General features: G+C 40.6%; 1 protein-coding gene across 1 annotated transcript in view; it reads right to left on the reverse strand.

Annotated features, from left to right (window-relative positions):
* The window catches only part of LOC128714697 (tyrosine-protein phosphatase Lar), a 113,092-nt gene that overhangs the window by 26,949 nt on the left and 73,157 nt on the right, over positions 1-12,986 (reverse strand). Inside the window, exons 9-13 of the mRNA XM_053809572.1 lie at positions 10,568-10,591; positions 8,231-8,331; positions 6,693-6,882; positions 4,435-4,585; positions 1,880-2,016 (exon numbers count right to left, since the gene is read on the reverse strand). Coding sequence (XP_053665547.1) covers positions 1,880-2,016; positions 4,435-4,585; positions 6,693-6,882; positions 8,231-8,331; positions 10,568-10,591 — 603 coding nt within the window. The remainder of the gene's footprint in view (positions 1-1,879; positions 2,017-4,434; positions 4,586-6,692; positions 6,883-8,230; positions 8,332-10,567; positions 10,592-12,986) is intronic.

Here is a 12,986-nt window from a genome sequence, read left to right on the forward strand (position 1 = left end):
AAATGCATGAGAAATACGAGCAAAGGGACGCGACCGCAAGCAACGGACGCAACTGAGCAAGAAAGTGAAACAGAGCAAACATTTTCCATGGAATGAGAAAACTGTTAATCCTTTTTTGTTGCACGGCGGTTAATTAACGATTGCCTTTCGACCCTTTTTGCTTCCGGTCGACCGTTTTCGCTTAATGGCAACACATAACTAACGACTGGCGTTCGCCAAACTGTCGTTCCGTCGGCTATCGTGGGATTTCATTTTACTTCCGACCGTTTCCGTTTCGCAAGGACGCACCTGTCGGGCGATCCTTACCTGAATATGATCTTTGCTGGTCGGAGCGCGGGTCGATTTCACTGCTGCTGGATGTACTTGATTTCTTGCGACATTGTGTTATGGACCTAGCGGATGCGTGTGGGTGTTTGGCTGTGTTATTTTTCCCAGCGGTGGAATTTTTCAGTTCACAAAATATTTTTCAAAGTGGATAAAAAAAACTTTGGGGATTTTCTTTCAACAAAATGATCAGCTAAGCAGGAAAAGAAATTTCCATTCATAGCATAATTACGATCGTGGTAATGCAAAATAGGTGGACATAACCTGGTGCTGAATCGAAAGCATATTTATGACGAGCATCACGCCACGCTTCGTTCACTTCTCCGTACAACGATCGTTCTTTACTTCACCGGGCCGGGAAAACTGGGCACGCAAAAAGGGTTCGGTGGTAGTTTATGAAAATATCTTCCCCTTTTTTAATTAAATTTCCAAAAGTACGATAGTACACGTAGAGCATCGAATTGCGTAAATAAAGAAGGAAAAAAGAAACAGAAGGGATAAGGTTCTGCCATCCATTCTTTGTTTCAAAGAAGCACATTAAAAACAACAAAAACCAAATGAAATCAATATAAAGCTTCTAAGCAAAGCAGGCATCGTGTACTGAACCCCAAAAATCAAGAACATGGAATGCTCAGTACGAGTTATTTGCCCAAGATCTTTGTGCCGCAAAAAGTAAAACAAAAAACAACAACAAGAGAATCGAAGTACAGTCGAGCACGCACAGACACGCAACGTCCCCGAGAAGAGTCCACATAGAGAGATTTCTGCATCGTTAGGGCAGAAAATTAAAATAAAATAAAATCAAGCATCCGAAAGAAAAGCTTGCATCAACAGGCATCAGGCTAAGAAACATGGTCCAGCAGGCAGCAAGGAAGATTTTTTTTCTTCTCGGAGCACATACTATCCCCTACTGGCGAGAGATGTAGAATAGCACTCGGAAAGGAAGCGGTTCTTCCTTTGTCAGAAACATTGTTCATGTTTCCTTTGGTAGCCTTCCAACGCTCCCTTCCTCTTCTCCTTCTCCTCTTCCCAATGGATTGAAATGGAACCCTTCTCGGTAATCCGTACAATCGGTATGGGCGAATCCTGAAAATCGACCACCCCTGGCTAAGAATATTGATTCCCGCATGTTCTAGTGCCAGGCACATTAAACAGTAGATCAAGAAAGCTCATTCCTGCCCGCTAACCAACCTTCTACCCCGTAGTGGAGCATTTCCTTCTTTCCTTCGCTTGAATATTGCACACGCACTTTCCACGCCGATCCGGGACTGTCGTTTAGTCTACAGCACATAAAAAACACATAAAAAACTTTTTGATCGGAACACCGGGACGTATTGGATCGAATAGGGAAGGGGTGCATAGCAAACAACTCTCCATCTTAAACGCAGTAAAGTCTACTTCCATTTGAAACCCCAATTAGGCGCTGAGATCAAATTAGATCTCAGCCCCAGCGTCGTTAGATGTACAGTAGATTCGATCGAGAGGGAACATCGATCCAGGGTTTTAATAGAGAAAGATACAGGGAGGAGAGTAAGAAAAAAGGGTTTTTACTTACCGTACTGCTTAGTTCGCACTGGAATCGGAGGCGTGGTGGCACCTTCACCACGTTGGGATCGTGCCGACAACCAGAAGTAATACAGTGTGTCCGGGTACAAGCTGCTCAGCGTGTAGGTCTCCGTGTTTGGAATTCGTCTGTACCCAACGCCAGGCAGTAGTGTGTGGTGTACGGGCGGATGAACGCAGGGGAAGAATTTTAATTTGTGATTAATATTAATAAATTTTGTTTCACCTGCCGGCTTTTGCGTATCGGAGGAATTATTTGGCGGATAAAGCGCCACGGTAAAACACGGACAAAGGGATGGTATAAAAATCGAGGGCCCAGGACGCCCCAAGTACCCCGCGAGGTCTGGTGCTGATGGAAAATGGACGGTGAGTCGTGAGTGGGATAAAAATCATTTTCATAAAACACAGCCCTTTTTTCGACCTGGTGTTGTGTTCCCCGGTGGAACGGGAGTTTACGCACTTGAGAATGTCGCGCCCAGTCCAGTTACCGTAACCCATACACAAAAAAAAACGTACAAAAGGAAAATGACCAAGCTAACTCTATCATGCAGTTCGTGTTTTTGAGGGGGTTGGATTGCGATCCCAGCTCGATGATGTGAAGGTATTTGTTGGGCACGGGGGGCACGGATGAAGTAGGACACCATGAAAGATTGGATGTTGGGAATTTATCAAAGGTTTTGCCGGTTACACGAACCAGGTATGCTTGCACGAAACAGCTTACGGTTGAGAACGAGAAACTTTTCGGCCACGATTGGTTTTATGAACTCTTCAATTTGGTGGTGGTGTTCGCCGCAACATGCCTACAGACTTGCCGCACCAATCGGGCAATGTTGCCTCTTAGAAAGGCTAAAATTGTGGGTGACGCGCCGGAATTTTGATGAAAACCACGAACACGGTAGTAAATTTCGTATGTTATGACATTTTCAACAGAAACTTTTTCTGCGTTCGCTCCTGCCTGATTTTAGCGGAACGCTTGTTCGGTTGTATGGTTTCGAGCAACATGGCTTGGTTACATTATCATAAACATCATAATTTGGCGATAATGGATGGACTCGGTAATTGTTTCGGCGCGCCGGAAACGGAACGTGTTCATTACAATTAATAAATAATATATCCTAGCAAGCGTGACAATATTTCGTTCACCCTTCGAGCATAGTACACAATGTTGCAATGTGTTAACTATTACGAATCGATAAAGGTTTTGTTTATTCAGATGTGTAGCACACAATTGTGTTATTGCTTTTGTTAGAATTTACATTCTGCCTCTAGCTCATTAATTTTATGCGAATATTGTTGTAATATAAAACATAGTTTGGAAAGCAACATCATTCAAACATGTATGCGACAAAGAATGCAAAGACTGTTAATGAAAATAAATATAGCAATAAAACAGCAAATAACAATAACAGCTGCGTAATAACAAATGCGACAAAACTTTTTCTCCCATTTCGATCCCGATATGAGCAGAGGGGTTGACGAACTGCAAGGAAAAGAACAACAAACGCTGTAACAAAACATGAAACATCGTTAAAAACAATAGCAAAACCGCTGTATGTTTCTTTTACTAGCAAAAATGAAAACATTTGCAGCTTTAAAAACAAAAATCAATACCATGCAGGCAAAAGCTGCGCTACGCCCGGTGGTTAAATGAAAGTAGCCAAAAGGTTCACTAATTTTTACGGCTTCAAAGTACCCGTGGCCGAGTGCGCGGTGTCAATATTATTCAATAATTTAAATTTCAAATTACCCCACGACTAATGTCCCCCCGGCAACGTTGGTGTGATGAGCGTTGACGGGAACCAAAAGCCTGAGTGTAGAACACTAGTCTCATAGCCTGGGAAAAAGTGGATGAACGGTTGAAGTGTGCGCTGCCTGGGAAATCTGGGAAAATATGAGATAGACGAGGGAGGGCAAGGCACGAACGGAAAGGACATGTCGAGTTGACATTAGTTTGGCATCCCATAGAGAACTGACAGATGATGGACTATTCTTCCTGGCCGTGATACATGCAAGTCGTGCACGATCGCAGTGAGTTTGATACCGATGGGAACGTCACTAGGCACCATGTTCGGTGCAGGAAATATTCGGCAGCAGTGTATTGGGGTCCAAACAGCCGTGCATTGTTATTGTTAGCATTTTTTTATAACTAAAGCTATATGAAAGCGCAACTGAACCGCTGAAGGAGGAGAAGGGGTATGTGCCAGAGGTGCGGACTGGCACAAACAATAATAACAAACAAAACAAGTGCCTCCACTAAACAGTTATCAAGTGCGCTATTGTTATGAATGCCATTCGTTCCGATTTGCGACCAGAGAGTGAGCCAGAGGATGGACTTCAACCACCAGAACTCCATGATGCGGCGAGATAATGAAGGAAATAGAGTTTACGCTGGAAGCAGGACATCCCATCTCGGCTGAACCATGGACATACCAGTTCAGTAAATCGCGAAACAGTATTCACTGGGATAGGATTTCGCATTCGCGTTGGAGGGAGTGCTTTCTGATGGGGGCATGGGTTGGGCGTTTGGGTTTGGGAACATATACATACTGATGATGCTGCTCGTTTGCATAAGTGTCATTCCAGTACAGCTCGTAGTGTACGATGTTCTCGCCCGAGTGAGTCGGCCGAGACCATTGCAGGGTGACAGCTGTTTCGCCGACATCGGTAGCCCGAAAGTTGCTTGGTTGCGAGGGAACGCCTGAAAATAGCAGCAATGAGAGCGACAGAGATGGTAAGTGAATGTTGTTAAACGTTGCTAAAAAACAAGTTTTTTTTGCAATTTCATTGTGGCCTCGCTAGTCGTGTGTGACGGGAATGCAGGGAAAAACTCGCAAATGCAAACACGCCAAACAACAAACGCAGTAAGTGCTGTGGGTGTCATCCTAGTGTCATTGAGTGTGGCGCCACCCTCTGTACGCGCTAGCGGTACGATTGTGCGCCGATGTTGGCGTGTACCGGCGGGAACGGTATACGCGGACATGAGCAGCGTGCCCGTCTCCGAAAGAATGTTGGTGTGAATGAAGAGTGAAAACATTTGGATGTAATTTGCATATGCATAAACATGTTGTATGAATAGGAAACAATTTAATTACATTGAGATTATCGCTGGTTTCGACGACAAACCAAAATCCGTTTTATCCTAGCTTCTTTTTGGGGAGTTTCCTATGTTAATGTACGCATTTAGATGCATCAAGTTAGAGTACCCTTTAGATCTAGTGCGTATGTAGTGCTATTTGACCCTTTGTTGAACGGTGGCGATAACCAATTCTCGTATAAACAAATCATGTAGAAATGTAGTTTATGCTACAGCAAACCAGTCAAATGTGTTGCCCGCGGACAAGCAACAAAGAAAAAAAAGTGATAAACAAGAAAATGATTTAAATGTTGTTTTAATATTTTTGAGTTAAAAGGAAGAAGAGTAGCCGAGTAGCGAGTAAAAAACATTTTAATCTATCTAAAAGTTATTCCAATTTAAGTCGCGATTCTTACAAATACCCTAGTCTGTACTAAGCACAGGATCTTTTGAATTCAGCTGAATGTATTTTCAGAAATAAATTAGAATGTGCCAAGATTTCAAGATGCATATTCATATTTTCTGCTTCCAAACGATGGACTATTAAGTAGGAGCTCCCATCTGATAAGGCCATTATTCTTGCCCTTTTGTCTCATTAGTTGGCAATGTGCAATGAACAGCGCAGCATGAAATGGACATTTGCGATGTCAAAGTGACAGTGCTGCTGATTCTGCATTTCAGCCGGACTTGTCCGTTAAGTTTATTAGTCAATCTCAGACAGTGCTCTTTATGCCGCGATGATAGCATACTTGTCACACTTTCCCTAACCTAGATACAGACCTAGAGATCCTCGCAAGCAGGGAACGGAAAACGGAAAGAGATAGTGTTGGATTGATTTGAGGGAAAAGTTAAATTGAAATAACTTTTGTACCGCCCCGGGACGAAAACAATGGCAAACGTTCATTCCACTACATGGATCGGGGGCTTTGTGGGATTGTCATTATGCTTTCCGAACCGGAGGACACTTGCAGATCTTCTCGTCGTTCCAACGCAAGGAAATCTCGTCGAGGCGCAAAAAGTTGCCTCTTCGTGTCAAAGGGCGCTGCAAAATGAGGATTCTTGAATATTGTTGCAGCGCTATGTCTAATTTGACCGAATCTGTAAAGAAACTTGATGGCTTTTCTTGCCGTCACAATGACAGTTATGCTTGAAACGGCGTATTGTTTCACGAAAACATGCAATGGGTGCTGAGAAGATGAATGGCTTCATGTTACTGGTGACATCTGGTGGGATTGAAAACGGAAATGCACAAGTCTGGGAACAGAGACCACGTCAAAGTGGCGTATAATTTCAAGAAAATAGTTAAGCTTCGCTGGACGGAAATCAAATTAGCTTCTCAAACGGTTTTTTTTTTTCACTGGACAACATGACAAATTCGTTGTTACCGACAGAGTAGTTGAAAGAAAGAGTACGGATTTGGTACATTATGTTAAATTGAGCGTAAAGTTGATTCTATCTAACCGTTTTGTCACTAACTATGTCAAAGGTCTTCAGCTATTTCTGATGTCTGTGTCTTGTTACTACGTGTTGCTTTCGGTGGATTCTTAGACTTGGTAGTTCATTTAAGTTTTATTTGTCTTATTTTACCATTTTAGCTTAGTAAAAAAAATGAATGGAATACCAAGCATTAATATAGTAGAAAGATAATATGTGACATGTTTACCTTATGAATATTTGTTCTTGGTAACATGCTGTCCAGTGCATAAAACGTTGCATTAGTAAACTGACTTACCTTGCTGAGCTTTGACCTGTACCGGATTAGACAAGGGACCGGCACCCATAGAGGTAAATGCTTGCACCCGTATGGTGTAGATAGCATGCGGAGTCAATTCCGAAATGGTCGTCATGTCGTTGGTTTCCATCTGGGAGTCCCAAGATGCTTCGGGTTGATTTGGATTTGTGGTATAATACACTTTATATCCCTATTAAAATAAAAGCAGTATGCAGAAAATTTTATTACCATATGAAATTAATTCCAGTTTTTAAAAGCATAAATATAACCTAAGGTAATGTAACTATGCATTGTACAGAACATGTAATATTATTCAATCTCCACGCTTTTACATTTACATAACAATGGACTTGAGCAAGCAAACATAATTAATTTCGTCATACTCGTAAGCTAGCTTGTTAAAGTCCCTAACCTTAATGATCATATTAATCAACAAATCCATAAAACGTTCATTACAACCAAGTCACCAGACATTACCACAACGATGGCGGTGACCATTATCGGACACACGCATCACAAAACGCATCTGAGCCTAGGTGGTCTTATGGTTGACCTGCGATGTTCTCCGATGGTCATGTAAAATTACACCAAATTGCATTAATAATTCACTGTTAATTACGCTGAAACATCTCATAAATTATTTGCCACGTAAACGTGAGCTTCTGTTCTGTGCCTTTCGACCGGTACAATTATTGATAGTTCGTTATCTATTGTTGGGCATGTGACGGACATACTGAACGAATCTTTCATGATAGAAGAAAATGCTTACACATTATCTGTTTGACGACCGGCCGTTGTGGAACGAAAAACATACTTATTTTATTATATCCCATTTAATTTCCCAGCTTGAATTGGCAAGGCCTTACGAAAAAATTAAACCAATTCCACACACAGGCCTCACAGGCCAATTGGATAGAAATGTCAAGAAGCTATAGTATTTCCAATATAATTTAATTCTATTTCCCGTGCAATAAAAAGGGTAAAATTGAAATAAGTATTTAGGGAAAAAAACAATGAGCATAGTACCATTAGCTAACCCGTTTATTACTAAATGAAAACAAAATAAAAAAAACTGACTCATTAAGTGAATGATGAACACGTATGATATATCAATTAGCCGATTGTTCATTACGGATGCGTGCGTGTTTAGAATGAAAGCTAATCGAGTGTACAAATGATAGCCCTTTATTGATCGATTAGTTACGCGGATTTGAGTGTGTGTTGTATCGGTTCACATTTTACGGAATGGTCTATTTATGGTCTAACTAAAGATGCCTTTACTTTGACAAAATGTGGCGAAATGAATATGCCAAAGTCTCCCTCCTCTTTACTGTTCTTTTACCCAACACGCAGAAAATGATATAAATACATATAGAATCCATTTTATCCTACGCCACGCTTTACCCTTGCTGCACAAAAAAAAATGTTATTAAATTTGTCTTGCACGATTGGAAGTAATGGATTTCTTTGTCGGTCGTGCAGCCAATACTCGACTACTTTCAGTACTTTTACGTCTACCCTACGTTGTTGATACTCACGGTTACTTGTCCATTAGGAGTCTCAGGTGGTTCCCACGTAATAAGCATTGTCGACGAGCTTAACGGCTTCACTTCGATGTTTCTTGGAGCACTTTCCATTTCTGTAAGTAGTTATCGTCGGATGAAGAAAAGAAGATAAGGCACCATTCCTACCATTTTTAACTCGCTTAACTTGGAAAGTCCAACTTGCCACTTGAAAACTACGTAGAACAGTAATAATAACAGGGATACGAACTAACTATATAGATGTAATGAAGCATGCTTTAGTTTGATTAAATGTACAATAATGTACAAAGCGAATGGAACAAATAAAGTTACATTCAAGTACAGGGCAATGTGAAGTAGCTTGTATAGCTATGAGTGAAGTATTGAATAATAGAAGAATGAAGATTGAAGTAGAAAAACATCTGAAAACATTTTTTTTGTTGTGTATACAGCCTTTTTCCGAGTAATAATCCGTTCCAGAGAAATTTGCGTAACTTGGATTGCCTTTATATTATAGTTTATAGTTAGTATTCAGTGATCGATTTTGAGAGGCGAATGCACAAGAGTAGTAAAAAATCGTAAATCGAGAGTCGTAAAAAAAACAAACAACAACAACAGTGATCGATTTCTTCTTTTCACGTTACGAAGTCCATTAATAAATGATATTTTTACGTTTATTTCGACAATTGGAGTATAACGTAAAAATATAATAACGACCAAAATATAATTGTAATGTAAAATGTAATGTAACTCGAGTGTCGCGTAACTCGGGAAAAGACTATACTCATATTTTTGGATAAGAATTTGAAAGAACAACTAAACAAGAGTACTAATGAAAATATATGTACAACAGCTCAGGTTATTGAAACATGCATTGGAAAAGTTGTTGACAAGCGATTAAAGTGAGTAAGAATATATTTTTTATAGTGAACTATGCATACATCAGCGAAGGCAACATGTTTATGGTATTCAATAAATCGAATATGCAACTTGCATCGAAATGCACGCGTAGAAAGATTTGTACCATATGAAGTGAAATAAAAGATTCATAGACGGCAAGACGGTGAAGCAAGATTGCAGAGAGTGTGTAAGAGGAGCTAAAAGCTATGCTGGTAGTCCAGGAAACTTCGAGGGAAACTAACATAAAAGTTGCTATCCATTGTTAAATTGAATATTTGCTGCAGAAAATATCTGCCCTGCGGCTCCTATCAACCAGTTGAACCGGACTCGGACAGGTGGATAATGCAAAGTTTGCGAGAAACATAGAGGTTACCATGCAGTAAGAAACAAAAGCACACAACAACAGACAAAAAACTGTCCATTTTTCTGCCCATGGCGATGTAGAGCGTTAGAGATGTTGTGCCGGTGCAATAAGAACATCTAGCAAAAGTACATTTTCCCACTGCTGCATTATGAAAATGCTGTAGAACGTAAAACGATGCATGCGCCAGTATGCAATCGGTGAAAGGCGTTTGTGAGAAAATGGAACATATTCTACAAACAGTCGACAATACGATACGGCAGAACACTAAAGTATTGACGATGAAATCAATAGAACAGCAACGTTCTGCGAACGGCAAGAGCGGGAAAACCCGTACACTGGAGCGCGGTATGACATAAGCTAAGGCAATGTAGGTAACAATGTTGTGCTGATGTGCAGGCGGTGGATGTTTCACTGGAAAAGTTCAGTGCATAGCTGGCAGCTTATCTTTTGGACAGTTGCGGAGTGAAAACTTTTCCATCTGGCAAAGAACCTGGTGTGCCAAAGGAAACGCGGGTGTACACAGTGACGAGCGCTTTCGAGATACTCTGGACTATCGAAAGCAATCGCTATTGGATATGGAGTGTGCGACTTGACTGAAATTACCCTGGATGGCACACTTCGCGTACCAGTGTAAGAAACAGGATCTATTGTAAATACGTAAGGGGAATGGTGGAGTAAACGCTTAAGGCAGCGTAAAAATAGGGAAAGAAAAAATGCTGTTCTGAAAACTGGCGAAAATTTAAAACTGATTGAAACACACCATACAAACAAGTGAAAAAGTGTAAACATCTTATTGCTCAAAAACTGATCGCAAACTCTACGGGAACAAAACTTTTCTAGATGCAAACACTACAGAACAAAACAGAACAAAACAAAAAACCGTGCTACAGTTTGACAAATAGGTGAAGAAAATCGAAAATTTTTGAAATTGAGGATGAACTTGTTTCAAAGCACAATCTACCGTGTAGCAGGACGGTCACAAAAGGCAAAACGAAACAAAACAGAACACCGACGTGAATGGTGAATCAGATAGCTATGTGAAAAAACAGAGAACTACGGGTAACTGTCGCTATAAAGTTGTTACTTACTGGAACCTCCATATACGGAATCGCCTATCATTGTAGGTTAGACACAAATCGCAATGATGAGCACGTAACGAGGGCAAAAATTGGGAATGAAAACAGTGAATATGTAATGAATTTTGATTTTTGCATCAAGTATTGTGCGGTTACAAAATAAAAAAATTGCAAACAATTGGTGCAATAGAAAACCGAACATATACAAAATATTTACGTGGAGTGGAATTTTTCTACGGTTCTAGCATTAAAATTGTGCATGTTTTTTTTGCGTTGATCTTGCAAAACCAACGCATTTCAAAAATTCTAATGTCGTTGAACGTAAGAAGCACAATTGTTGTAAATACGAAAACTAATGTAGTAAAAAAAACACAAGAATGTGTTTCTGTTTCACTGTACACTGCAGCTTCTACCTGGTACTGAATAAGTAAAAATTCAAAAAAAAAAAGATGTAGTAACGCAAAACTGGTGCATGTTTTCACTACGGGAAAGAAAGTTGGTTTGTTGGGAAATATCATGTTTCGAGGTTATCACATCACATTCACCGCTCAACGACTGAAAACCAGGAAAGCTTATAATCCGCCGTTGCCACAAAACTCTCCCTGTGTCGTTGTTAAATGCAGTAGAAACAATATACTAATTTTTCATTCGTTAGCGTACGAAAAAAAAACGCAACCATTTAAAATTACTTTTCAGCTTTTCGTGCTTAATGGCCTATGGTTGAGTAGGTGAATGTATGCTCGTTGTAAGGAGAATGTTTCGTAGGAGGTTTGCGAGAGAAGTGTTTTAAATCCAATACAAAAACCAAAAATGCACTTGGCACGAGCAAAATTGTTTCACTTACATTCCGGTACGGTCGCACGGGTGTTTTTGTGTGTTGGATGAAGCAGGCACGTTTCGGTTGTGCGAAGACGATCGAGATTTTAGATAAATTTTGTTCAAGTTCAAAATCCAAACCAAAATTATTATTGTGGCCGTTGTATGCATTCGAAAGGTTTAAATGGATCGCACAGATGGAAGTATTGCATTTGTTTTCGATTATCAATAGTAAACGAATTTTTGACGCGTACATCATGAGTTTGGGGAGATTGCATGAAAAATAGTTGATAAAAACGAAGTCTAAGTATACAGAATAAATATATCGAGATCGTATTGTGAATAGTGTGCGTATTATGAATAGTGTTTTGTTCTCTTTTCGGGGTATTCTAGGATTTCGAAGAAGTTAAATTGATATTAAGATCTTATAAATGTGTAAAATTATCTGGAACCTATTCGAATTTCATATTAATTCAGTGTTTATATGCCAACCATACCTCTCTCGGGTATTTCGGTTCAAAAACTGTGGTTCGCATTGTTTTATTCTCCGCAGGGAATTCTTACGATCTTCATTGGTCGACGAAAATCTCTGAGCAACAAAACAAATTACGTTCCATCAATTCAACTAAGGCTGACCCTTAAACGTCAACCGACGAAAAAGAGTGAATTCATTTATTTTCCAGCACAGACATGTGTTTGGTTGTGCAAAGCCATGCTGCTTAGCATCCTGTAGCGTTTGACCAAGTCTTACGCTTCGCAAAATAAACATTCCCGAGAGGCAACCGTGTATAAGTTGTTTCGTGCCATCCACGCACCACCCATGATTTATGGAGTTAGAAATGCGAAGACGTTACGAAACGCAGCGGGACCGGGACCAATCTGACGGTAAAGAACGATTGTGATTCCGCGCCGTGTGACTTCAGTGATCGTTTAGTCGGACGGAGACGTGGAATGAGAGCATGAGCGCCACAAAAAGGGCACAGCGGTCCGTTTTCTCTGCTAACCAAAAGAAAACCTGGCCAGTAAAAAAGAAAAGCAAATCGTGAAATTGCGGTATAGACGAAATACTCATCGAACCTGCAGCAGCAGCTAGCTCTGCGTGTTATTTCGATCCAAAATGAAAGATAAACTTCATGAATTATATGGTCCTCGGTGAAGCTTTTTCCACACCATGAATTTGTAGCTAACCGCTTCCTGCTTACACACGCACACGAGCGAAAACACGCAAACACGTGGTAAATATTATGATATTCTTCGAATAATAGTAATAACATTATGCTCGAACGGACCCGAACTGAAAGGGCCACACCGTAGCCTGGAAGGATGAAAAAAGAAACTAAAACCGACCAAAATCGCTGTTTATTCACGGTTAAGTCTCCATCCTTTTCGTCTTTCCCTTTCGCACTGCTCGCCGTAGCTGGCAGTGAGATCTTGCGGAATGGTCGCCCTCTAGGTGCGGGGTACGCGTATCTTCGTTCAATTTTTCCCAAGCTACAGCTCAGTACCGTGTGCGACCGTCAGGATACATTCACACAAATCAAAACATTCCCTATTTGGATCAATCAGTCATCATGTGGTGTGTGAGGTCTGCGGTAGGGGATCAAGGGAAGTGAAA

Source organism: Anopheles marshallii, chromosome 3 (genome assembly GCF_943734725.1).
Source record: "Anopheles marshallii chromosome 3, idAnoMarsDA_429_01, whole genome shotgun sequence".
NCBI lineage: Eukaryota > Metazoa > Arthropoda > Insecta > Diptera > Culicidae > Anopheles > Anopheles marshallii.